Genomic DNA, 24,630 nt, shown 5'->3' with positions numbered 1-24,630 from the left:
TTTGTGCCAAACCCAGCAAAATAGAAACGACTGTTGGTCATTGTGGTCCTCTTCTTCTTCAGCCAGATGCTCCAGCGGCACGCTTGACATCTTCGCCTTGCTCTTCTCTCGAAAACTCTTCGATTAATTCGCGTTGTCTTGGGGTCAGATTCTTGTACATAAATCAATATTGAGTGATTCGCTTTCAATTTTGAATATGCTCTGGACTCTAGTACAATAAAAACACGGATAGGATGATGGAACAACTTGAGATATATTTGGCATATAACACTTACTTTGGAATGCTAACATTGAAGTGCACATATTGATCACCAAATGAGTACGAGTTCCTTGTTTTAATTCCTGTTACCAATCATACATAAATTGTATCAAAGAGACCGCAAACTAAAATCAACTACATTCAGAGGGCGAAAACCATATTTATTTATAAAATGAGGCCCTTTATGAGGAAGCCATTTTCAGAAAACTAAGTTGAGATTACTGAATAAGTTAACAGATCAATGATATTTTTCTTTTTTCTATATCAACTTAAAAATAAGCATTCTTCCCCACCTTTATTCTTCAAAACCGCCTTCTGGCCAGGTTGAGTGCCAGGGCGAACCTGCAAATTGAAAACAACATAGATTCAGCAAAATAAGCATTCACTATAACTACAAGAAATGAATAAAGATCAGTTACTATGCTTTATATCAATTATACTCGATCCAACAAACCTTAAGCACAACACCACCAGTAAGTGTTGGGACCTGGATGGTTCCTCCCAAGATTGCCTGCAGAAAAAAAACATGGGGAAAATTTCAAACTAAGTCAGCTAAATCAGATGGAAGGACCAGCCTCACCAGGAGGACATATACAAAAGGCATACTGAAGCAAACAACAGTAAGAGGATATGATCCTAGATTTGATAAAATCATTTACTTAGAAACCTCTTAAAAAAGAAACGCACACCGATAAAAGCTAAAATAGTTGTTTGGCACTGTATGAGCATTTAAATCAGAGAAACATCCCATGGAAGACGGGCAATTACGTGAATTGTGCCATCAAATATAGGCATTGTTCAATATCACAACGAGTGTGGAACTTAATAGGTTGGTTGAAGAATAGTAAAATTCCAGTTCTACCTGAGCGACATTCAAAACAGCATCTACTTGAATATTGGCACCTTCTCTACGAAAAACTGGGTCTTGCCGGACCTGCAAATATAAACATGTTCAGTTGAGGGTCTTTAAGAAATGAAAAATAAAGACACTAGGTCATTGCCCAACTGCAAGGGTAAAAGACCAAGAACAGTTGCCCAACAAAAAGACAGTAATTTTAATTCATATTTTCAATCACAACTATCTTAAACGACCTGCCCGCAGCACACAGCATATTGACTGCTTTACCATTGTTGCCAGAATTGAAGCATAGCCAGATTCTATCAATGGCATGAACTAAGGGTTACCATATACTGTGTGACATTTGGTCACGTTTCCTAGTTTTAAAATGTGGTCCCTACCACTGCATTCTTTATCAGTGCACTATTCTTTGTACAAGTGTAACTCCGATCACCAGAACAACCGTCGATGCCAAGTTCATCCACCATTCGCCATTTTTGAAATAAGCAAAGGAAAACACCCTTGAAAAATTCAATATCTTCTATAATTCTATTCCATTTATTAAACAAGCACGTATTGAGATTACAAATAAATTGGTTTTAGAAGGCTCAAATTTTTTCAATTATTTCCTTTGCTTGAAGCTAAGCAAACGGTCAAAATATCAGAAAAGGACTAAACTGGTTACCTTAATGATTACATAAAGATCCCCGGGATGAGTTCCATCGGGATCAGCTCCACCACTTCCATAAACCTTCAATGTTTCATTGTTATCCACACCTGAAAACAGGACATAACCTTGAGTCAATCATATCATAAAACAAAATTCTAGAAGACCATGCATTTCGATAATAAATTTGAAAAATGATCATGATGACACCACTTTGTTGTTTTTATTTCTGACATTGAAAATGAAAATGCAAGTTCCCAATTCACTGTTACAGTCAGCAAGCATGAAAAAGATGAATAAATAAAACATGAAGAAAGTTATCAGTAACTGCAGTTTCTCTGGTATCAAAGGCGAAAAGGAAATGTTATTGAAATTATCGAAGGCAGCATGTTGCATGTTAATTTGCTCAACCTACTCATTAGATGTAAGTTTCCATGCCTTCAGTTCAGGTCCGCATAGGATTTTTTGGCTTAAAAAGTCACATATCCACATTGCATGACACTCGATAGATATCCCCATGAATCATATAATGCAATACATGGCAAGTTAAACCATTACCAAAGCAAACACCAGTAGACATTAGCATTGTAAGTACCTGGCATTACGTCCAATTTGATTGTTTTTTGTCCTTTCACTAATCTAGATCCATTGCATGAATTCCCGTCATGATAATCCCTAGCCAACAGAGGAGCTGAACCCAGAAGATAGAGATCATAGCATGGAAGAGAGAACAATAATGCATCTCTAAGAACAATCATGCACTTGTACAATACCAGTTCCATGAACCGACCGTGTTGCACCCAAGTTCAGGTTAAAAAGTCCAAAACCCAAGCTGTTTCTAGCGTTATCTGTGCATTCACAAGCATGTAATTCATGAATTTTCAACACAAAAGAAAGAAAATAAACTGTGAAAAATGTGAGATTAGTAGATTACCCAATTGATGAGTGTGATTTCTAATAGGATTGCCAAGTTTGGCAGTGAAGCACCTAAAATTCCAGCAATTAGAGTACTCAAACTATACCTCTTTTCCAAAGTAGGCGCCTAAACTATTTTTTGACTCATCAATGTGTCTAACGTTACAAACGTTATCCATTTAGGTGTCTGGACCGTCAACGGTGTTAATTTTCCCTGTTAAGTGACATGTGTCATAATCTAGTGATTTTGAAATTTAATTTTTTTTAAAAAATATTAAAAATATTAGTATATTTATAAAAAAAAATTAATTACTCTTAAACTATGAAATAGCCACAAATCCCTAAAATCCCCAAATCCTAACCTTAACCAGTCGTTGTCGCCTTTTCCGACCACAACAACCGCCGCCGACATAGCCCCTACCATCCTCCTAGTCATATGCCATTGTAGTTGCCGCCGATTGGTCATCGGAATTTGATTTTCAACATAGGGTTCACAAAATATAAAACATCAATTCGTCGTTGATCCATCGTTGTTCAGTCATGATTTCATAGGAGTTTTGGTCGACAGGGGAGAAGATGTCGAGTAGAGCTTCATCAACGGCAAAAGGCGGCGATCGACATAGGTTTAGAGGTTGAAATGAATGTTTTCAAAGTCATGGGTTTATTTCAAATTTTGTGTTTTCTTTTTCTAAAAATACATAATTTTAATTACCATAGTGTGAAACGTGTCACTTAACGGGACAATTAACACTATTGACGACCCGAACACCTAAATGGGTGACGTTTATTACGTTATGCACCTGGATAAGTCAAAGAATAATTTAGGCACATATTTAAGAAAAGCGGTATAGTCTGAACACTTATTTTGGTATTAATCCTATAAAAAAAAACATGCTTCATTTGTGCTTATGTTGTCCTAAAGATTTCCGGTGCAAATTTTTTATGAATCCATTGAATTTCGCTTCACAAAGCAAAGAGTTTAGAAACAAAATGACAGCACATAGATATTTTGTTTGGTGTTGTATACTTTTTATGCCATGTATATTTCCTCTTGGATTTAATAATTTTTTTTTTCAAAAAAATTAATTTGATTATAAAAAATAAATTATTTTTTATATCAAAATCATTATCGGATATTATCTTCTTTAAAATATCAAGAAACTATAAAATTTACCTCTAGTGAATATATATTACTTACTTCAATTTGAATACTTATTGTAAATTGATTTTTTTTATATAAATTTGGGGTGAATATAAGATAATATATATTAAAGACTTTCAATTATTTAACAATGAACACATATATCTCAAACATACGTAATGCTTGAACTTGATACCTCGAGATATAACAACAAGTCCATTAACCATTGAAATCATTTGGTTCGTACTCATAAATAAGATTAAAATATCATAATTTTACTTAATTATATATATATATGTATGTATATATATATATATATATTACAAAAAATATTTTAAAAAATAACATTAATTTACCTCTTATTTAATTCAAGTATGTGAACCAAATACTACACTATTAACCTCAATTGTAATGTTTACGAGTCAATATTTTATTATAGCTTAAAGATCAGTTTGATATTGTTTTTGAAAAGTAACTTTTAAAGATACTATAAAAAAAGTACTTTTAAAAATAATTTTAAAAATACATTTTAAAATTTAATTATTTAAGATTGATGTTTAAAAGTAATTTTAAAAAGATAAAATATCAATCATAGACAACATGTTATTAATTAAAAATATAACATTTATGTTATATTTACACTTATTAATAATATGATATATAAAATATATCAACTTAAATTATAATAAAAATATAAAATTATTTTAAGATAACTCACTTAACATTTGAATTTTAAGATAATATTTTAATTATTCTGATTTACCATAATCATTCATTTAACATTTGAATTTTAAGATAATATTTTAATGATTCTGATTGAATCATAATCATTCATTTAAAATCTAAAAATATAATTTGAAAGATATATATTTATCCTTTTACCCATTTAAAAGAAAATCATGTTTGCTCAAGTCACTCTTCTTTCGCTGTTGTTTAGCGGCTGACGGTGATGGTAAGTCGTTCCCATACTCTGGAGGCGCGTCTAGAGGTCATTTTTCATACTCTCGAGTTCCTTTTCCATTTTCTGGAGGAGCGTTTCAATATTCTGGAGAAAAATGGCATTTGTCATCTTGCCTTCTCTGTTTAATGTGTTGACTAATGACAGAGAGGGTTTATAATTATAACCTGATAATATTCTGGAGGCGCGTTCCCATACTCTGGAGGCGCGTTCCCATCTTTTAAAGCCTACAATAGAACAAACGAAAATTGATTCCATTTCCCCGGAGGTGTAAATTAACCGGGCATTCAATGGACTATTCGTAAATCGTTCGTATAACGATCATTTATTAAGTTAAATAAATTAGTATGAACAAAACTTTTATATTCATTTAATAAACGAATGAACACGAATAAAAATGTGTTCGATTTGTTTATATTTACATATAAGCTCTTTTATAAGCTCGATTATTGACCTATTTATAAGCTCGTTTATCTGGTTCTTCCTTTTTTTTGCATTTTAAATACTGGTGGAGATAAGGATTAAATTGAACACATGATAACCTTTGGAGTACAAAATGTGAAGCCTAAGGAGATTAAGTATCATGTTCACATAAATTAAGCTAACATATTTCTAAATGTTAAACGAGCTAAGTGAGAATATATTAAAAAAATAAACAAACGAATATGAAAATATTTAACAATAAATAAACGAACACAACCTTAGAAGTTCAAACTCTTGATTTACACCCCTGCCTTCAGACTTCAGTCTCGGGAGAGATTAACCATGAAGAACACAACAATCCCAGGAGAGAAAAACTTACCTCATAAGCCTCGTAAACTTGTCGAAATTTCTTCGCAGCATTGGGATCATCTTTATTTACATCCGGATGAATCTTTTTCGCTAGCTACAGAACAAGAGAATATGAATCAAGAAACAAGGATAAACAGATGATAGGATCCTGAAATAGAACCAAGGGTACAAACAAACACAAACGCGTTCAAATTACCTCGAAATAAGCTTTCTTTATTTCAGAGGCAGTAGCATTCTTGCTTACACCAAGCACGTCATGATAATCCCTAGCCAACAGAGGAGCTGAACCCAGAAGATAAAGATCATAGCATGGAAGAGAGAGCAATAATGCATCTCCAAGAACAATCATGCACTTGTACAATACCAGTTCCATGAACCGACCGTGTTGCACCCATGTTCAGGTTAAAGAGTCCAAAACCCAAGCGGTTTCTAGCGTTATCTGTGCATTCACAAGCATGTAATTCATGAATTTTCAACCCAAAAGAAAGAAAGGAAACTGTAAAAATGTGAGATTAGTAGATTACCCAATTGATGAGTGTGATTTCCAATAGGATTGCCAGGTTTGGCAGTGAAGCTCCTCAAATTCCCAGCAATTAGAGTTGTCGTAACCGGTTTTCGTCCGGGCACGAAATTATTTATTTTGGGGGGAAAATCGATGTGAATAAATGGTTTTGAAAATAATTTGGGAGTCGCCATCGGCCTTTTGGGTCAGGTAGGTCGATTACCTAAAAATTATCTTTTAAAAGAGTTTTTAATAAAACATCAGTTAAAAGATGAACTGATCTGCGTTTTAACCAAAAATTCGTTCTTTTTAATAATAAAAGGGGATTCGTGGTCGATTACGTTTAGGGAAGTATTAGCACCCCTACAACGCCCAAAATTGATACTTTTTAATTATAAATTGTCTCTATTATTAAAAATTAAAAAAAATTCAAAATATATTTAATTTAAATTTATATTATTTCAAAATTAAAAAATATTTAAAAATATCGGAAAAGAACTTCTAGGTGCCTTAAGACAGCTCTTTTCTTCAATATTAAAAAATAAATAAATGACAAACATTTTTTATGACAAAAATTTATTTTAATATAGTAAGATATTTATTTATTCAAAAATATCAGAAAATGGCTTCTAGGTATCTTAAGACAGCTCTCTTCTTTGATATTAATAAATAAAAATATATTAAAATTTTAATATTTTAAATAAAACTAAATTATAATTTTTATAATATTTAATTTTTTAAAATACCAGAATAGGACATCCAGTTATATTAGGACTGCCCTTTTCTTTGATATCGAAAATAAATAAACATTATTATTTAAAAAATATATATATATTTATATGACTAAGATAATAATAATAATTAAAGCAATAATTAAAATATAAAAGTAATAACAAAATAATATTGTAATTAAATAATGATCAAAATAAAAGAAATTCAAAAATTATAAAACTAAATATAAAGTATTAAAAATAAAGATAATAATTCGAAATATTATGAAAGATAATGATTAATAGTGTAATTTAACCTAATTAATTAATACGTGATTAAAATAATAATTAATAAATTATGAGGGACTAAATTTGATATTTTCCTAAATATATATAAATACAGTTAATGGTTAAAATATAATAAAATAAAATTTAAACACTAAATTAAAATGATTAAAAATCAATTTCAGTGACTAAATTGCAAAGTTACAAAACTGATGGACTGCGGAAAGGGTTTACCCTTTCTTAAATTACACAGATACTCCTCCCCCTTAAACGACGTCGCATGGATGAGGGTTTATAAACCCTAAACCGGCTGGCCCTTCGGGCCAACCATTCATTTCTTCATTTTATCTTCTTCTCTCAAACAGAGAGAAGATTTCTCTCTGGCTTCTCTCTAAAATTAGAGAGAAGCCGTCCCGGTCAGCCACCGCTGTCGGGCTCCGATTGCCGCCGTGGCCGGAAATTACAAAACCCACCCAAATCAAAGCCCCTATTTTTCTATATCTAGATCTAAGGTTATTTTAGCTTAAAACCTTACCAATCGTCGTAGATCTAGGATATTTCTCTTCGACGTTTCGGTTCTGTGATGACTTGTGGAGGCTATCACGACGGCGATTTCCTCGGTAAGTCTCTTTTTCTCTTCTTTTGATTTGTATTTTCTGGGATCGTTGGTGTAGTTCTTGCTTTGTTGGTTGCTGTGTTCTCTTTCTCTATCTTTTTTTCTTTTTTTTCTGTTCTGTTTTTTGTTGTTCTCTGCCGTCTGTGGCTGTCTGTTCTCTTTCTTGCAGGTGGGGTGGCTTTTATAGCCACCACCGAGGCTCTCGTTGGACCGGTTCCAGAGATGAAAGGCCCGGTGAGTCACCATAGCTATGGTGGTGACTCACCATAGGGCTCAACGTGGGTAGCTTCGTGACGTTCTGGAGTGTCGGCAGCAGCTGTTGGACCACCTGGACTCATCGGAGGCGGCTGGAAGCATCTAGAAACGGCTGGCTGCTAGGGTTAGAAACCCTAGGGTTTCCCATCTGGAACTCTTTTGGGCCGTTGGATCTTGCCAGATCCAACGGCTGATGATGTTGACGGCGGCTGGGGGCTAGGGTTTGAAAACCCTAGCTGAAACCCTAAATCAGTTTAGGGTTTCCATTTGGGTATGGGTCGGTTCTGGTTGGGCCTGGTATTTGGGCTTGTAAATGGGCTTCCAGTTTTGTAATTATTTATTAAATAATAATAATATATAATTATAATAATAATAAATAATAATAATAATATTATTATTATAATAATAATAATACTAATACTAATAATAATACTAATAATAATAATTTTAATAATAATAATTTTAAAAAAAAAATTGATGTCTACAGCTGCCCTCTTTGCTCATCCTTGTGTTAACAAGAATAGAGCAAAGACGAAAAAGACAATAATTTTTCATTTGGCTTCTTTTGAGCAGGATGGAAATGTTGAAAACATCAGGCACTGAAGGGCTTACAGATGACCCGAAGGTTTTTGAAAACATCAAAAAACTCCCGAAGGCTTTTTGGAAACATCATGCACTGAAGGGCTTACAGATGACCCGAAGGTTTTTGAAAACATCAAAAAGCTCCCGAAGGCTTTTTGGAAATATCATGCACTGAAGGACTTACAGATGACCCGAAGGCTTTGAAAACATCAAAAAGCTCCCGAAGGCTTTTTGGAAACATCATGCACTGAAGGGCTTACAGATGACCCGAAGGCTTTGAAAACATCAAAAAGCTCCCGAAGGCTTTTTGGAAATATCATGCACTGAAGGACTTACAGATGACCCGAAGGCTTTGAAAACATCAAAAAGCTCCCGAAGGCTTTTTGGAAATATCATGCACTGAAGGACTTACAGATGACCCGAAGGCTTTGAAAACATCAAAAAGCTCCCGAAGGCTTTTTGAAAACATCATGCACTGAAGGACTTACAGATGACCCTGAGGCTTTGAAAACATCAAAAAGCTCCCGAAGGCTTTTTGAAAACATCATGCACTGAAGGACTTACAGATGACCCTGAGGCTTTGAAAACATCAAAAAGCTCCCGAAGGCTTTTTGAAAACATCATGCACTGAAGGACTTACAGATGACCCGAAGGCTTTGAAAACATCAAAAAGCTCCCGAAGGCTTTTTGGAAACATCATGCACTGAAGGGCTTACAGATGACCCGAAGGATTTGAAAACATCAAAAAGCTCCCGAAGGCTTTTTGGAAACATCATGCACTGAAGGACTTACAGATGTGAGAAATAGTTTACTAAGTAAGAAACTATGGAAATTGTTTTCTTACTATTCAACAATTTCATTTTAAGAAAAGATTGAATGAGAAACTATGGAAATCGTTTTCTTATTATTTTTCAAAATAACATGTTGATTGGGTAACATGCCCCAATCTCAAGATAATGCTCATTTTTGTGGCGTTGAGTCCATCTCTTTTTCAAATGTTTGCATGATTCCTGTATTTACGGTTTTGAATACCTTCTTTTTGTAAGGTATTTCTTACCATGAATCTTCTTGTTATTCCGAAGATTTGTAAAACTTCATGTTTGAATGCACTCAAATGTATCAATGTAATGCATTGTCTATTGTGCAAATGATGTTCTTATGAATGCATGAATTTTGATGCAATCTTCATTTGACTTCAAATTGGTGAACTTGGTCTTCCTTCACTTCATCATTTATTTCCAGGGTTACCTCTGGATATCAGTGTAGCAACTTATGCTATCAAGCTTGCATTTCTGCAGAATCATCTGATCAACTTGTATCGTGGTGCCTTCTTTGCTTCATTTAAGTCTTAGAAGAAATGTTTCATTTGTGGAACTCTTGTCGTAGTCAAAATTATGACCCTGATGCCCCATTTTGTCTTGGATAAAACCAACTTTATTTGCTTGGACTTGTGTAGAAATCCCATAAAGCTTTCATCTTTGAAAAGAGAATCTTTCATCTTTAAAAAGAGAATCTATCATCTTTGAAGAGTGTAGATATAGATATGCCTGACTCAGCAGGGATTAATTAGGAGAGTAGAGCCTGTTCTAATTTGACTCTTGAAACATATCACAAGGAAGATTTATTCCAATTCCTTTCATGTCTCCACATATAATCAGATCTCGAATAAGGCAACTTGGACCATATCATGTCGAGATGCTTAACAACAACTTGTCGTTCAACCTTAGTTGGCTCCACTAGTTTCTTGTTGTCAAAATTTTCAGCTCTCCTTCTGTGGAAAGAAGTCTTCATTATATCTCACTTTTAATCTTGAAGTTGAAGAAGACAAAATTCATCTTGGGTCCATAAATGGAAACCATATGATTGCAACACTGGTTCAACACCATAATCACTGGTTCATAAAACATTTGACAACACATTCATCATCTCATGTGGCTTCTGCTTGGATTGCCGGTCAAGAAACTTCTTTGCATAGTGTTTAAAACTTTTGTATAATGTCACAAGACCATTTGAGAACAAAACTCCATGGGGATTCAAGTGTGATGTGGGTATGACCAAAAAGTTGGTCAATTTCTTAAGATATGCTAGTGTTGAATTGAATAGGAGACACTAACTGATCTTGATATCATCTCAGGTAAAGACAAATGTGATACTGATCACATTTTCTTCTATAATGATCTTTGTAGGAAGTATAAACAAATCAACTGTAGGATCTATGTACAGAAAGATATCCGTGTAATTTTTGCTGCTGGGGATGAGACGCTCATGATAAAACCCAAAATGGAAAATCAATTTATCTTGGCTGGTAATGATGACCCCAGTAATAAAAGGAAAGGGTAATATAATTAAGTCGAGCTTCTCTCTTCAATGTCATCAATTAAGCAAAACTGATGTGAAAAACAGCTTCATAATCCCAGCAGTAATGGTTGAAACAACTGCCAGAAATCTCAAAGAAATATTTTCAATTATCACTGATACAGAGAATGCAAAATTCAAAGCTAAGACCTTGAGGAACTGAACCCTGGATCGAGTAGTCTGCCTGAGGATCATCTTTATTTATGCAACCGTAATGTAGTTTATCAAAGAACACACTGTCATACGGTTAAGAATATTAGGTTTTTGAAAACATACTTGCTGAGTAACATTTGTTCAACAACATGATCATAATGTAACTGCCTGATGAACGAAGCAATTATGTATAGTCAGTTCGACTGTCACTGTTTTACCATTTTCATTCTTCACACCTTTCTGTCTTATTGGAAATATTTTTTTCAAGTCAATGATCTTGACACAGGATGATATAGGCCTTCAGCATGTCCCAACATTGGCTAATACAAGTGTTCAAAATGCATCAACAGTTCTGATTCTGATTGAAATGGGTTTTCAGCATGCCCCAGCATTTTGCTGATAAATATTCAGAATATTTCAACATTTCTGATTCTGTTTGAAAAGGGTTTTCAGCATGCCCCAATATTTGCTTCTTGTTAATATGAGTCTTCAAAATACACCACATGGATCTGTCTGAAGTGAGCTCTAAAATGCCCCAATATTGGCTGATACAGATGTTAAAAGTGTGCTCAACATTACTTCTTGTTGAGATGAGCCTACAAGAATGCCCAAATATTCATATTGCTGTGAGCCTTCAAAATGCCCCAATATTCTATTTCTGGTTGAAATGGGTCCTCAAGATGTCCCACATGAAACATTTCTGTCTGAAATGGGCTTTCGAGATGCCCCAATATTCTGCTTCTGGTTGACTCTCAATGTCTGTTTGACTTGAATATCATGATCCCCACGAGGTCTAATTTTGACAATACACTGTTGTACTTGTGGCTTTATTCATGCCCCAAATCTGTTTATCTTGAATACTCTCATTCTGATGTTACTGAACAGCAATGTTGTCAAGTAACTGGAGAAATTCTCTTTATGTTGTCATAAACTTAAGAAGTACTCAATCATTCTAACAGAAACGTCTGAGATATGTGTCTTCTGAATGAGGTGACCATTTTCTGTATCTGGAGGGATATAGTCAGACAGTGAAGTAAAAATAGCTTGGTAATCCGTTCCAGGCTGACACAGTGGCTTATCATCTTTCAGTGAAGGCCATATCTGAAATATACTTTTCTGTGGGAGAGAAACCAATTTATGCAAACAATAATCTGATGCAATAGCAAGACTACATATACAATGGTACAAGCTCATCAAAAATCCGCACCCATGCAACATGTTGATTCTGATAACAACTCATCTGATTATGAAACGATCTTTCAGGATGATTTCACATATATTGATAGTTCTTCTGATATCGAGGAAATCATGAATTCTGATTCTGATGAGGAGAGTAAACTGTTATACTTGACAAAAATGGGATTCTCAGAGGCTGAAGCTTCAATAACCATGGAGAGATGTGGTTCAAATTCATCAATTGCAGAATTGACAGATTTTATATGTGCTGATCAAATGGCTAAGGTTACTGACGCACTTCTTATGGTAGAAGATAGGAAGCCATTATGCAATGATCCCAATTACAAACAAAGGCGAAACTTGGGCTATGATTTGTGGAAAAAGAAGAAGCAGAGGAAGCTTGAAAAGAAGCTTCTTAATGAAGATGATCATGCAGTTCATCTTTCAATTCCAATGATCGGTTCTGAGGTTCCTACCGAATCAGATCAGATAACTCAAAGAACACTTCCAGAAGATGCTATTGGGTCTCCTTATTTCTACTATGAGCAAAATTCATCTTTCAAATCCAATGATTGATTTTAGAGTTCATACCAAATCATATCAGATAATTCAAAGAACACTTCCAGAAGATGCTATGAGCACATTGTCTTCCAAATTCAATGATTGGTTCTGTGGTTCATACCAAAACAGATCAGATAACTCAAAGAACACTTCCAGAAGATGCTATGAGCACATTCCTCTTCCAAATTCAATAACTGGTTCTGTGGTTCATACCAAACCAAATCAGATAACTCAAAGAACACTTCCAGAAGATGCTATGGGCACATCATTTCTACTATGAGAACGTGGCACTTGCTCCAGTTAATGTTTGGACTGGAATATCACAGTATTTATTTGATGTATAGCCAAAATTTGTAGATTCGAAGCATTTTCATGCTGTTACACTGAAAATAGGCTATATTCATAATCTGCCAATTGAGAACAGATTTCCTCTTATCTTGTTTTCTCCATGCACTATACATGATATTTTTCCATTGACAAAGAAATGATAGTCTTCATGGGATCCAAGAACAAAGTTGAACTGCTTACAAACATGTACAAGAAGTTCCAGATTGGCAGAAAGGATCTGTAAGGCTCTTAAAGCTTTATGACGATGAGCTACCTTCGAGTGTCCAGAAGTATGTTCTTGATGAGTACCGAAAATGGAATCTGGTATGGGTTGGAAGAAATAAAGTTGTTCCACTTGAACCTGATGAGGTAGAAATGCTTCTAGGTTTCCCTAAAAACCATATATAAGGAGCTGCTAGAGACATGTTCTCTGGTGATATCAATGTCCTGTCTCTTTTTTTTCTTCTGGGATCATAATGCAGAGGCTGTCTTCTACTGTCTTGGCATATTTTTGAAAACAGATGTGCAAGAACTGAATGATGATCGGTTGGAGCAATTGATGAGTAGATTTGTCGAATTCGACCTTGTTGTCGGTGACATCCAATGTAACAACCTTACTGGAAGAAATAAACATCATCAGGATAAAATAGAAGATTTTTGCTGATGCATTTTCTTGCAATGACTACCACAATGACTGTCTCTTCTGCTGCTCCAAAATACACACTGTCTTATCCCACTCTTCCCTAACCATGGAAAGGTTTATTTGATGGTAAAACTGGTTATCTCAACTTTTGGAATCCTGCACGGCATACAAATGTAGAATTTGTTCCAATGTCTTATTCTGTGCCATAAGTCCTCAAATTCAAATTCAGCAATCTTCTGAAGGACATAATGGGTATCCTCTTAACAAAGAAAGTGATCGGCATAGAAGAAGTATCAATAATAGATCAAGACTTGAGCCAACATCACGGTATAACTAGAGTGCAAGTATTGACTTGTTCATTCCCATAATACATCTTACTGGGACCTATATCTCTGTGATGTAATCTGCCAGAAACATGGATTAATGGCTAGGGAAAGTAATTTGTCTGGTGATGCTTATCGACCTCAACATGAGATAATCTTTCTTGATGAGTTGATAATAATGTCATAGGGGAGTGTCACAAGTTCAATTATCTAGACTTTCTGGCTTCTTGGACCATTTGCCTTAAAAAATGTGAAGTGATTCATTATTCTGGCCTCGTTCATTCTTTTTCTACTACAGAGGTAAAATAAGCAACAATTGCTTCAAGGACCTTCTTCATTTGAGACTGTCCTGTTTGAAAATGTTTTTTTCCTCCTTTGTTTATTGAAGAATGAAAGACTTTTACAAAGTATTGCCCTTCTTAGGTTCACAATAGAATCAGATCATAAACAATGAGTTTAATAAATATCAAATAAATCAACTACACTTTTAAATCATTCAAAAATCATAGTCCTATGGCAAGTGTCAAAATTATTGACTGATTTGAGGTGTAGGTTGATTTTGGTAAAGTAGGTTCTTTCAAGTTGGTTCAGTATGTCGCTTCGGGCTTCCACTAACTTGAAGAAATGGTTGTTATGCCCATCTTGTAGAGATGCTTCTTGTTTCCCTATTCTCAGGAACGTCTTTGGGATGTGCGGTGCTTTATTAAGAGCTTAAGATCGTCTCTTATGTCATTGTTGCACCATTCATTATTCGAGCCGCCTTTTTTTAGGTTTTCAACTCGAATCCTCCTTTGGTTTCAAGATGTTATTTAAAAATTTACATCTTGAACCCCCCCTTTATCATTTTTCATATCATGCATTAAAGATTTTAAAAAAAAATAATTTTTGCAAATAAAAATCAATCTTGGAAGGCGGAATGAATTCTAAAGATATCATCTTTTACTTAGAAATCCATGTATGATTAGAATGGACTTTTCAGGTACGTAACGTAGGCCATGGCTTATGGTTAAGAAAGAAAGGAATAAAAGGCCCAAATAAGTGTTTAAGGGTAATCAAACCAAGGGTCAATTCATTCTTATGCCATCAATCTTGCCTTGCTTCACTTGGATCTGCTTTGTTGGGGATTTTTCCATCATCTGGATCCCTCTAGACTGTCAAATTTTGGATTCATTTCCAATTTCTCATATCTTCAGCATTTCTTGCTCTTCTTGTTTGTACTTGATCAACCTTGTAACTTGAGGCTCAATAAATCACCCATCTTGATTCAATTTTCCTTTTTTTTTTCTTCTTTCTTTGCTGGATGAGTATAATACTTCAATTGCTTTGAGCACCTCCTTTTCCTTTTGCATTTTGGAGGTTTTCCATTATTCTTGATTGGATTGATCTTCAAGCACTCTGTATTTGACATACTTTGTAGTTCAAAACTTTCATGACTTCATGGAAACTTGTCTTCGTAATAAAACTGTATTGACAATCTTTATTCTTGTGAGCCAATATCTTTTACCTTGCCCCCCAATGTAGAGGGTGATCCTTGGTTAGGGTTGAATTAGAAGAAACATTATTCAGGCTCAAATGGGGATAACAAAGGATCTATATATATATATATATTATATATATATATATATATCTATATATATATATATATATATATATATATAAGGATAAATGAAACAATGTCGTTCATCATCTCATACACAGAAACCTTTGTAAAAAAAGGTATCCACAGGGGGATGAATATTCAAGATTAACTTTATTTACATGAAAAAATGTAATTAATGCATGATATATTTATTTCAATCAATCACTTTCCCCTTCTTCTTTGAGTATGCCCTAATCACTCGAAATTATCATCAATGAGTTGGTCCATGATGCCTCATCTCGTCTCTTCTTGCAGTAAAATTCACGAATAGTTGAAAGTTTGGTTCTTTCGAGGTCTTTTGGTTTATGATGGTTTTGTATTTGGAAGGACAAATGTGTGACTTATAAAGTCATGTATATGGTGGAAGGTTGTATCATCAATCAATCGACTCTACTCGAGAAGGTAAACATCTAGAGTTGGTGTCTCAAAAACAGGTGGAGACATTACTTCAGAATCTTTGTAGTGTCAGGATTTGGTTTTGAGTAATTGGCATTGGATGGGATATTAAAGATATAATTTTACCACTTGCCAATAGATCTATAACTATTGAAAAATTAAAAGAACATTTAATCTACTTGATACTCAATAATCTCAAGATTAAAATTTGATTCCTTGCTCATAACTTTAATAAGCAACACAAATTTATTTATTGCACAAAAGGTGGAGGAAGGAAAAAAAACAAGTTCAAACAAGATGCTGAAAACAGAAAGTACTACAGTGGTAGATAACACTTCCACTTATTTATTTTATCATGCCTCATTATTCCTATAATGTTGGGTATGTAATAGGATCAGGGTTCTTTTCTTCATTCGCCCTCCCATTTTTTGATCATTTCTTTGTGTCAAAACCCCTTTGTCAACAAGCATCTCAATTTCTTTTAACAGTGGCCTACAATTGCCTGTAGAATGCCCCTTTACCCTAAAGTGGAAATTACAAACACTATTTTGATCATAGCTATGAGCAGAAGGGTTTGATGTCACTTTAGTTGGTCTTGGTGTGATATATTGGCCTTTAACCAAATGAGGATACAAGTCTGAAATAGAAGTTTGGAACACTTCCAAAGTTTTTCTTGATCGCTTGACTTTCTTTGGTCGATCCGAACAATTACTTGCTCTTTTTCTTTTGCAGTTGCGGGGATTCTGGATGCGACATACATTCACATCATCAGCTTTCACTTTTTGATTCGTTGGGCTCTTGGATGTGACTTTTGAGTTTTCTTCATTGATTACATTCTCAATTAAATCTCCACTTGTCACTAGATTCTCGAATTCAGTTGTCGGATTTGCCTGCATCAATTCGAAGAAAGGTAATGGAAGGGAATCACGAACATACGTGATATTTCTTCTTCTAACATGGAGGTTGAACTTGTGCTGCCATTCCTCTCCATCTTAGGGCATATTCTTGAAATCTTTCATTGGTTTTCTTCTTTATTCTTCGAAGATCCATACGTGTTGGAGCTAAGCCTTTAACATACCGATATTGTCTCAAAAATGCATCAGCTAAATCTACCCATCTCTTGATCTGTTCTTGGGTCAACTGATTGTACCAGACTATTGTTGGGCCAACAAGACTATCATGGAAAGAGTGAATTAATAGATCATCAGAACTCAAATATCCTTCCATTTTTCTACAAAACATTCTCAAATGGATTAAGGGACAACTGGTGCCATCATATTTCTCAAAATCAGGCATTTTGAATTCATGGGGAATAATCAAATCTGGAACCAAGCTAAGCTCTCTTTCTTCTAATTCTTTGTGGGAAGTATCAACACATTTCATATTTTTGATTGCTTCATCCATCTTCTTGAATATTTCCTCATATTGCGAATAATGAACAAGGCTATTCTTTGGGTTCAATTGGGATGCCCCAGAGGGTTTTACCATTTTTGACTCTTCAATCTGACAGCATGGTTGCTCTTTATAAATTATCTCTTCTTTATCAGATGTCACATACTGAATAATTTGATTTGATCCATCTGGTACTGAATCTGATGTTTCTTTCCTTATATCCGGAGGTAACCCTGTCAATTGTTCTGGCCACTGGTCTTGTAGTCCCTTATAAGATTGCTCCATTGTTTTCATGATGACAGTAAAGTAATATGAATGAATGACCTTGGTTTTACTGTTACAAAACCTTTCATTAATTATTAACACGTTTTTATAATTAAAGTACATGACAGTACTTAAATAAAAATGTGAAAAATGCATAAATGGAAAAATAAGAATGCCAAATGTGCAATTCAAAGATATAAAAAGTAAAAATACAAAATGTAAATGCATGTATGAAAAGGTGTTACTTAAGAGTGATCATTTTAGAACAGATTTCATTGAACACAAAAGCTTCAGTACATCAATCAAAACTTTTATATGTAGGGGACAACTTTCAGTTCTAACTTCAACAAAACTTTACATATAGGGAATAACTTTCCCATTTTCTTCTCTAAAACTAAGTTAGTTTATCAGCTTATGGGCCATATTGCTTGTCTGGACTGCAGCTTCTTCCATGACATTCTGGTGTTCTTTCATCTTCTATGTCAATTCTTGGAGTTGATCATTTTCCTTTGTGAAAGAACATTTGTGTTCAAAAAGTTTTTTGACAAGATCTTCATGTAGGTTGCAACTCTTTTTCAGTTTGGTGACCCCTGCTATCCACTCTTCTGGGGTGTTTCCTATACCAGCATTTTGAAAGGCTTGACTGACCTTCTGGAAGTCTTCATGTATGGTTTCCATTTTGGTGCTCAATTTATCGTTTTCAACCTTCAAATGACGTATTTGAGCTTCAAACCTCAGCAAATCTTCTTCTCTCTGGGCGCCCCTACTGATATTCTTACATTTGAAGACTTTTGGTATTAATCTATCAGGACCCTCGGTTACCCAACTAGGTCGATCATTTACCATAAATTGTAAGGTTCCATGATCCAAAATACTTTGGACTTGACGTTTGAAGGCAAGACAATTCTCGATGGTATGTCCTTGAGCTCCGGCATGATATTCACAATGAACATTGATGTCATACCAATTCGGATATGGAGGTTGGAACGGTTTTATGTAATATGGAGCCACTTCTCGTGCTTCAAGTAACTTTTCATACAACTCTTTATATGATATGGGGATAGTATCAAGATGAGAACCACCTTTTATCTTGGATTGAACCTGAGTTTTAGACATCGGGAGCAGACCAAACTTTGATAATTTCTGATTACATGATTTTTTCTCTTCTCTGGGAGCTTGTACGGTCGTCACCATTTCTTTGGTATCTCCAGACAATTTGTGAATACGAATAATGACTGTCTGTAATTTCTCAAATTGGTTAAGAATCGAAATCCTTTGCATATCTGAAACTGCAGAGTTAGGTTTATTGAGCTCTCTCTCTTTCTGTGCTGGAATCTCTTTTCCTTTGGCCAAAACAGATATTCTATCCATCATCTTGGTCATCTGCTCTCTTATTTCTCGTATCTCTTTTTGCTCTTCAATGGTCATATGATCTTTGGGTGCATAGCTTGCTTCTATCCTCAGAGTTTCCTCAGGATGTCTTTCTTTGGCCGCATCATATTTTGTTTGATCATAAAACTTTTTGTCCATTTACGATTTCTTTCCAATATGGTGAACAGTCTTTCAAGTCAACACCTTTTTTTTATGATCATGCAATGCAAACAAAAAACATGAGAAAAAAATAAACTAGTTAGTACCAACTAATGAAAAAAATCTATCTATCAAGGTATAAATCTTAACCTCATGCTTTCTAGTTCCATGCTTTGTTTGGAAAATTTAACCTAACTGCATGATTTCTAGTTCGCATACATTTATTCAGGGAGAAAAAAATAATAATAAATCAAATAAATTAAAAGCTAGAGCTTATTTCTCCTTTGTGTACACCTATGAACAGAGGTTCAGTACTGTCTTAGTTTAGGTGAATTTCTAGGGTTTATTATATGCAGAGTTTCAGTTCTAGGAGTAAAGGTACTCGAATTGTTCTTGTTGATGCCCCCTTGGGCTGTCAAACCCTCAATCCTAGTCCACTACAGACTTTAGCAGATCGAGTTCAATTCGAGAGGACACATTTCTCTATACCTGACACGGAGAATAAATTCTCACGAAGACATAGAGCATATGAACCCCGAAAGTTACTTGCTAGGTCTGACACGGAGAATAAATTCTCACGAAGACGTCGCTTTCACTTCCACTTAAAAGGGACAAACTCAATTATAGAGCTTTATGTTATGCAATGCAAGTATTGTGTGTGAGGAGAAATGTTCAAACCTTTGACAGAAAAATAAATAACGAAATAAAATACTTACAAGTAAAATGAAACATATAAATATTATGAAAATAATAAGTAAATATAAAAATTTTGAAAAGAAAAAAAATTAAAATTTAAATATATGAACTTTTAATTTTTAATTAATAGAGACAATTTATAATTGATTTTAAAGTTTGACCGGTCCCCAGCGGAGTCGCCAAGCTGTCGTAACCGGTTTTCGTCCGGGCACGAAATTATTTATTTTGGGGGGAAAATCGATGTGAATAAATGGTTTTGAAAATAATTTGGGAGTCGCTATCGGCCTTTTGGGTCAGGTAGGTCGATTACCTAAAAATTATCTTTTAAAAGAGTTTTTAATAAAACATCAGTTAAAAGATGAACTGATCTGCGTTTTAACCAAAAATTCGTTCTTTTTAATAATAAAAGGGGATTCGTGGTCGATTACGTTTAGGGAAGTATTAGCACCCCTACAACGCCCAAAATTGGTACTTTTTAATTATAAATTGTCTCTATTATTAAAAATTAAAAAAAATTCAAAATATATTTAATTTAAATTTATATTATTTCAAAATTAAAAAATATTTAAAAATATCGGAAAAGAACTTCTAGGTGCCTTAAGACAGCTCTTTTCTTCAATATTAAAAAATAAATAAATGACAAACATTTTTTATGACAAAAATTTATTTTAATATAGTAAGATATTTATTTATTCAAAAATATCAGAAAATGGCTTCTAGGTATCTTAAGACAGCTCTCTTCTTTGATATTAATAAATAAAAATATATTAAAATTTTAATATTTTAAATAAAACTAAATAATTTTTATAATATTTAATTTTTTAAAATACCAGAATAGGACATCCAGTTATATTAGGACTGCCCTTTTCTTTGATATCGAAAATAAATAAACATTATTATTTAAAAAATATATATATATTTATATGACTAAGATAATAATAATAATTAAAGCAATAATTAAAATATAAAAGTAATAACAAAATAATATTGTAATTAAATAATGATCAAAATAAAAGAAATTCAAAAATTATAAACTAAATATAAAGTATTAAAAATAAAGATAATAATTCGAAATATTATGAAAGATAATGATTAATAGTGTAATTTAACCTAATTAATTAATACGTGATTAAAATAATAATTAATAAATTATGAGGGACTAAATTTGATATTTTCCTAAATATATATAAATACAGTTAATGGTTAAAATATAATAAAATAAAATTTAAACACTAAATTAAAATGATTAAAAATCAATTTCAGTGACTAAATTGCAAAGTTACAAAACTGATGGACTGCGGAAAGGGTTTACCCTTTCTTAAATTACACAGATACTCCTCCCCCTTAAACGACGTCGCATGGATGAGGGTTTATAAACCCTAAACCGGCTGGCCCTTCGGGCCAACCATTCATTTCTTCATTTTATCTTCTTCTCTCAAACAGAGAGAAGATTTCTCTCTGGCTTCTCTCTAAAATTAGAGAGAAGCCGTCCCGGTCAGCCACCGCTGTCGGGCTCCGATTGCCGCCGTGGCCGGAAATTACAAAACCCACCCAAATCAAAGCCCCTATTTTTCTATATCTAGATCTAAGGTTATTTTAGCTTAAAACCTTACCAATCGTCGTAGATCTAGGATATTTCTCTTCGACGTTTCGGTTCTGTGATGACTTGTGGAGGCTATCACGACGGCGATTTCCTCGGTAAGTCTCTTTTTCTCTTCTTTTGATTTGTATTTTCTGGGATCGTTGGTGTAGTTCTTGCTTTGTTGGTTGCTGTGTTCTCTTTCTCTATCTTTTTTTCTTTTTTTTTCTGTTCTGTTTTTTGTTGTTCTCTGCCGTCTGTGGCTGTCTGTTCTCTTTCTTGCAGGTGGGGTGGCTTTTATAGCCACCACCGAGGCTCTCGTTGGACCGGTTCCAGAGATGAAAGGCCCGGTGAGTCACCATAGCTATGGTGGTGACTCACCATAGGGCTCAACGTGGGTAGCTTCGTGACGTTCTGGAGTGTCGGCAGCAGCTGTTGGACCACCTGGACTCATCGGAGGCGGCTGGAAGCATCTAGAAACGGCTGGCTGCTAGGGTTAGAAACCCTAGGGTTTCCCATCTGGAACTCTTTTGGGCCGTTGGATCTTGCCAGATCCAACGGCTGATGATGTTGACGGCGGCTGGGGGCTAGGGTTTGAAAACCCTAGCTGAAACCCTAAATCAGTTTAGGGTTTCCATTTGGGTATGGGTCGGTTCTGGTTGGGCCTGGTATTTGGGCTTGTAAATGGGCTTCCAGTTTTGTAATTATTTATTAAATAATAATAATATATAATATTAATAATAATAATAATAATAATAATTATTATTATTATTATAATAATAATACTAATACTAATAATAATACTAATAATAATAATTTTAATAATAATAATTTTAAATAAAAAAAATTGATGTCTACAAGAGTCTTCTGTATTCACAGTCGATGAACATATTATTAATGGAAAAGCCAAACTTTAATTACATGATCACGCAAAAGGAGTAGCAAGAATAGATAAAATTAGAATAGAAAAAAAAAGAGAACGTACAGAATTTGGGTGGTGGAAGAGGGAGTGAGAGCGGCGAAGGAAGCAGTGAATAAGCCTAACGCCATTAGACCCAACCATTTGCGACCTTGAAATCTACTCCTCTTCGTCTGTAACAACCCAAGCAAAATAAAACTTAATTTTATTTATAGGAAAAGGAATGACAGATTAATCTTGGCTAAACCCTGAATATGGTTCATAACTTGGGGAGCAAGTTATGTTTTATCCAATTGTCCAGTAAAGTCTTTTAATAAAGTTTTAATTTTAAAACGTTTTCCAAATCATCTCCTTTTTTAACGACGTTTAACCAATCAAGATGAACAATGTTAGCACTCACTACGAATTAAATAAAAATAGTATGATCTTATAAATAAATTTATCATTTTTCGTTTCTTGCGTTCCTTTCTACTTGTTATTCTTTTATTTCTTTCAAGAAGCAATTTTTTTATAAAAAAAAACTCTGGATTCATATACAAGACAACATAAAAATATATTTAATATAATTCGATCTTATTTGCAAATTAAAAAAAACTATAAATCTATCTATAATGTGTGTAACCCTACATTAATTGCTAATCGAGTGTGGATATAACTATGAAGAATATTGACGAGTGTTTTATTTTATTATTATTTTGTTGCTAAGTATTCCTTGTTATCTCTTTGATATTGCTAATTTGAATTATTTATGTTCGATTTTGTGCAGGACTCTATTTTCTAGAAAACAATATTTAAAGAGCGAGTTATATAGTTTTTTTTTCTGGAATCAAGGAGAAGGTTGGACGGATGAAAACTCTTTATCATTTAGGAATTGTAATCGAATTTAGATATTTGAGATTTATTATTTAATTATTTCACTATTATTTAAGATTCTAGTTTGCTATTATTTAGGATTTAAGTAATTGAATACGTTTAGAATTATCTTTAGGTATTTTATTTCCTTCAAGTTATCTCAAGCTATAAATACCCTCGGATTTCTTTCTTCAAGTATCTCGACACCTTCAATCTAAAGAGTGCACATTGGATTGATTGACACTGTGATCTACCGTTGGAAAGAATAGTCGACTTGTAGCAAATTTAATTCCCTAAGAACATGCTTAGCGGTGGTCCACTAAAGGAAATCAAGATCATGTTTGATTTTTATCGAGACACCATAATCCAAGCATGAGATTATTCAATACTAAAACACAACATTGGGGTTAACATCGATTGTGCATGTTAATCCAAATAAGGGCTAAATCCCAAGGATTGACTTTGGAAAATTAATTTACCAGAGAGAATAGTAAGTTACAAGAGTTGTATCTTGTAGACTGTAACCAACATGTATTCGAAGTAAAATCTATTTCAGTGATCGAGACGAATTGAGGCAAAGCGAAGCTAAAGAATATCTTTCATCATAATTTTTTCAATTATTTACTTTTCTTGTTTTTATTATTTTAAATTTATTTAATTTATTTTGTCAAACCCTTTTTATTTTTCTCTTACATTTTTCTTGGTTAAAGATCAATTCAAACCAAAATTGAAAATTTCTAACCCTTTGTGGATCGACCCTTTCTTCTCTATACTACGTTTATAGCTTATTTATCTAAGAATTTTTTTTATTTGAAAATTATGACGCTTGTCAAATATATATATATATATATATATATATATATATATATATATATATGTATATATTGGTTTTAATAATTAATCTACCGAACTGAATTAGTTAGATTAAAACAATTGGTCATTGAATTAATTTGGACGAGAAACAATTAATTTTTTTCAGTATTTGATTAACGGTTAATTTAAATCAAAATCGGTTGATTAACTAAATTAACTAAAAATATTATATATATTATATATATTAAATACATATTTTAAGCTCAAATCTATTAAGAATTAAGACACTATTAATTTTTAACCACACTAGACCCATTAAATTATTAAGACCTTATTAAATTTGAACACAAATAAAAACACTTCTATCAAATTTAAGTTAATATAATTATATATATATATATAAATTTGGTTAATATTTTCAAAAAATAATAATTCAATTAGCTATTTAAAAGATCGATTAATGAAATTTTGGTTTGGTCAGTGGTCGAATTA

The 24,630-nt window shown here is 33.5% G+C and overlaps 1 protein-coding gene and 1 long non-coding RNA gene across 2 annotated transcripts; one reads left to right on the top strand and one right to left on the bottom strand.

Annotated features, from left to right (window-relative positions):
• On the bottom strand, positions 1-5,943 carry LOC120179886 (chaperone protein dnaJ GFA2, mitochondrial-like). Its single transcript, XM_039185350.1, has 13 exons — positions 5,767-5,943; positions 5,581-5,664; positions 4,946-5,005; positions 2,850-2,893; positions 2,699-2,751; positions 2,538-2,612; positions 2,360-2,455; positions 1,783-1,874; positions 1,122-1,193; positions 714-770; positions 553-601; positions 276-342; positions 1-152 (listed from the first exon to the last, which is right to left on the bottom strand). Exons 1-13 carry the CDS (start codon positions 5,941-5,943, stop codon positions 59-61), a joined length of 1,020 nt encoding a protein of 339 aa, XP_039041281.1. The 3' UTR covers positions 1-58.
• A 147-nt stretch (positions 5,944-6,090) lies between these two features.
• LOC120179935 lies at positions 6,091-22,628 on the top strand. The gene is made up of 3 exons (XR_005521655.1): positions 6,091-6,171; positions 19,047-19,050; positions 22,542-22,628. It is a non-coding gene; the product is annotated as an uncharacterized LOC120179935 (long non-coding RNA).
• The last annotated feature ends 2,002 nt before the right edge of the window (positions 22,629-24,630 follow it).

Source organism: Hibiscus syriacus, unplaced genomic scaffold (assembly GCF_006381635.1).
Source record: "Hibiscus syriacus cultivar Baekdansim isolate YM2019G1 unplaced genomic scaffold, ASM638163v2 tig00112471_pilon, whole genome shotgun sequence".
Classification (NCBI taxonomy): Eukaryota; Viridiplantae; Streptophyta; class Magnoliopsida; order Malvales; family Malvaceae; genus Hibiscus; species Hibiscus syriacus.
Note: the sequence above shows the minus strand (reverse complement) of the source record. Positions and strands in the feature narration are given on the sequence as shown.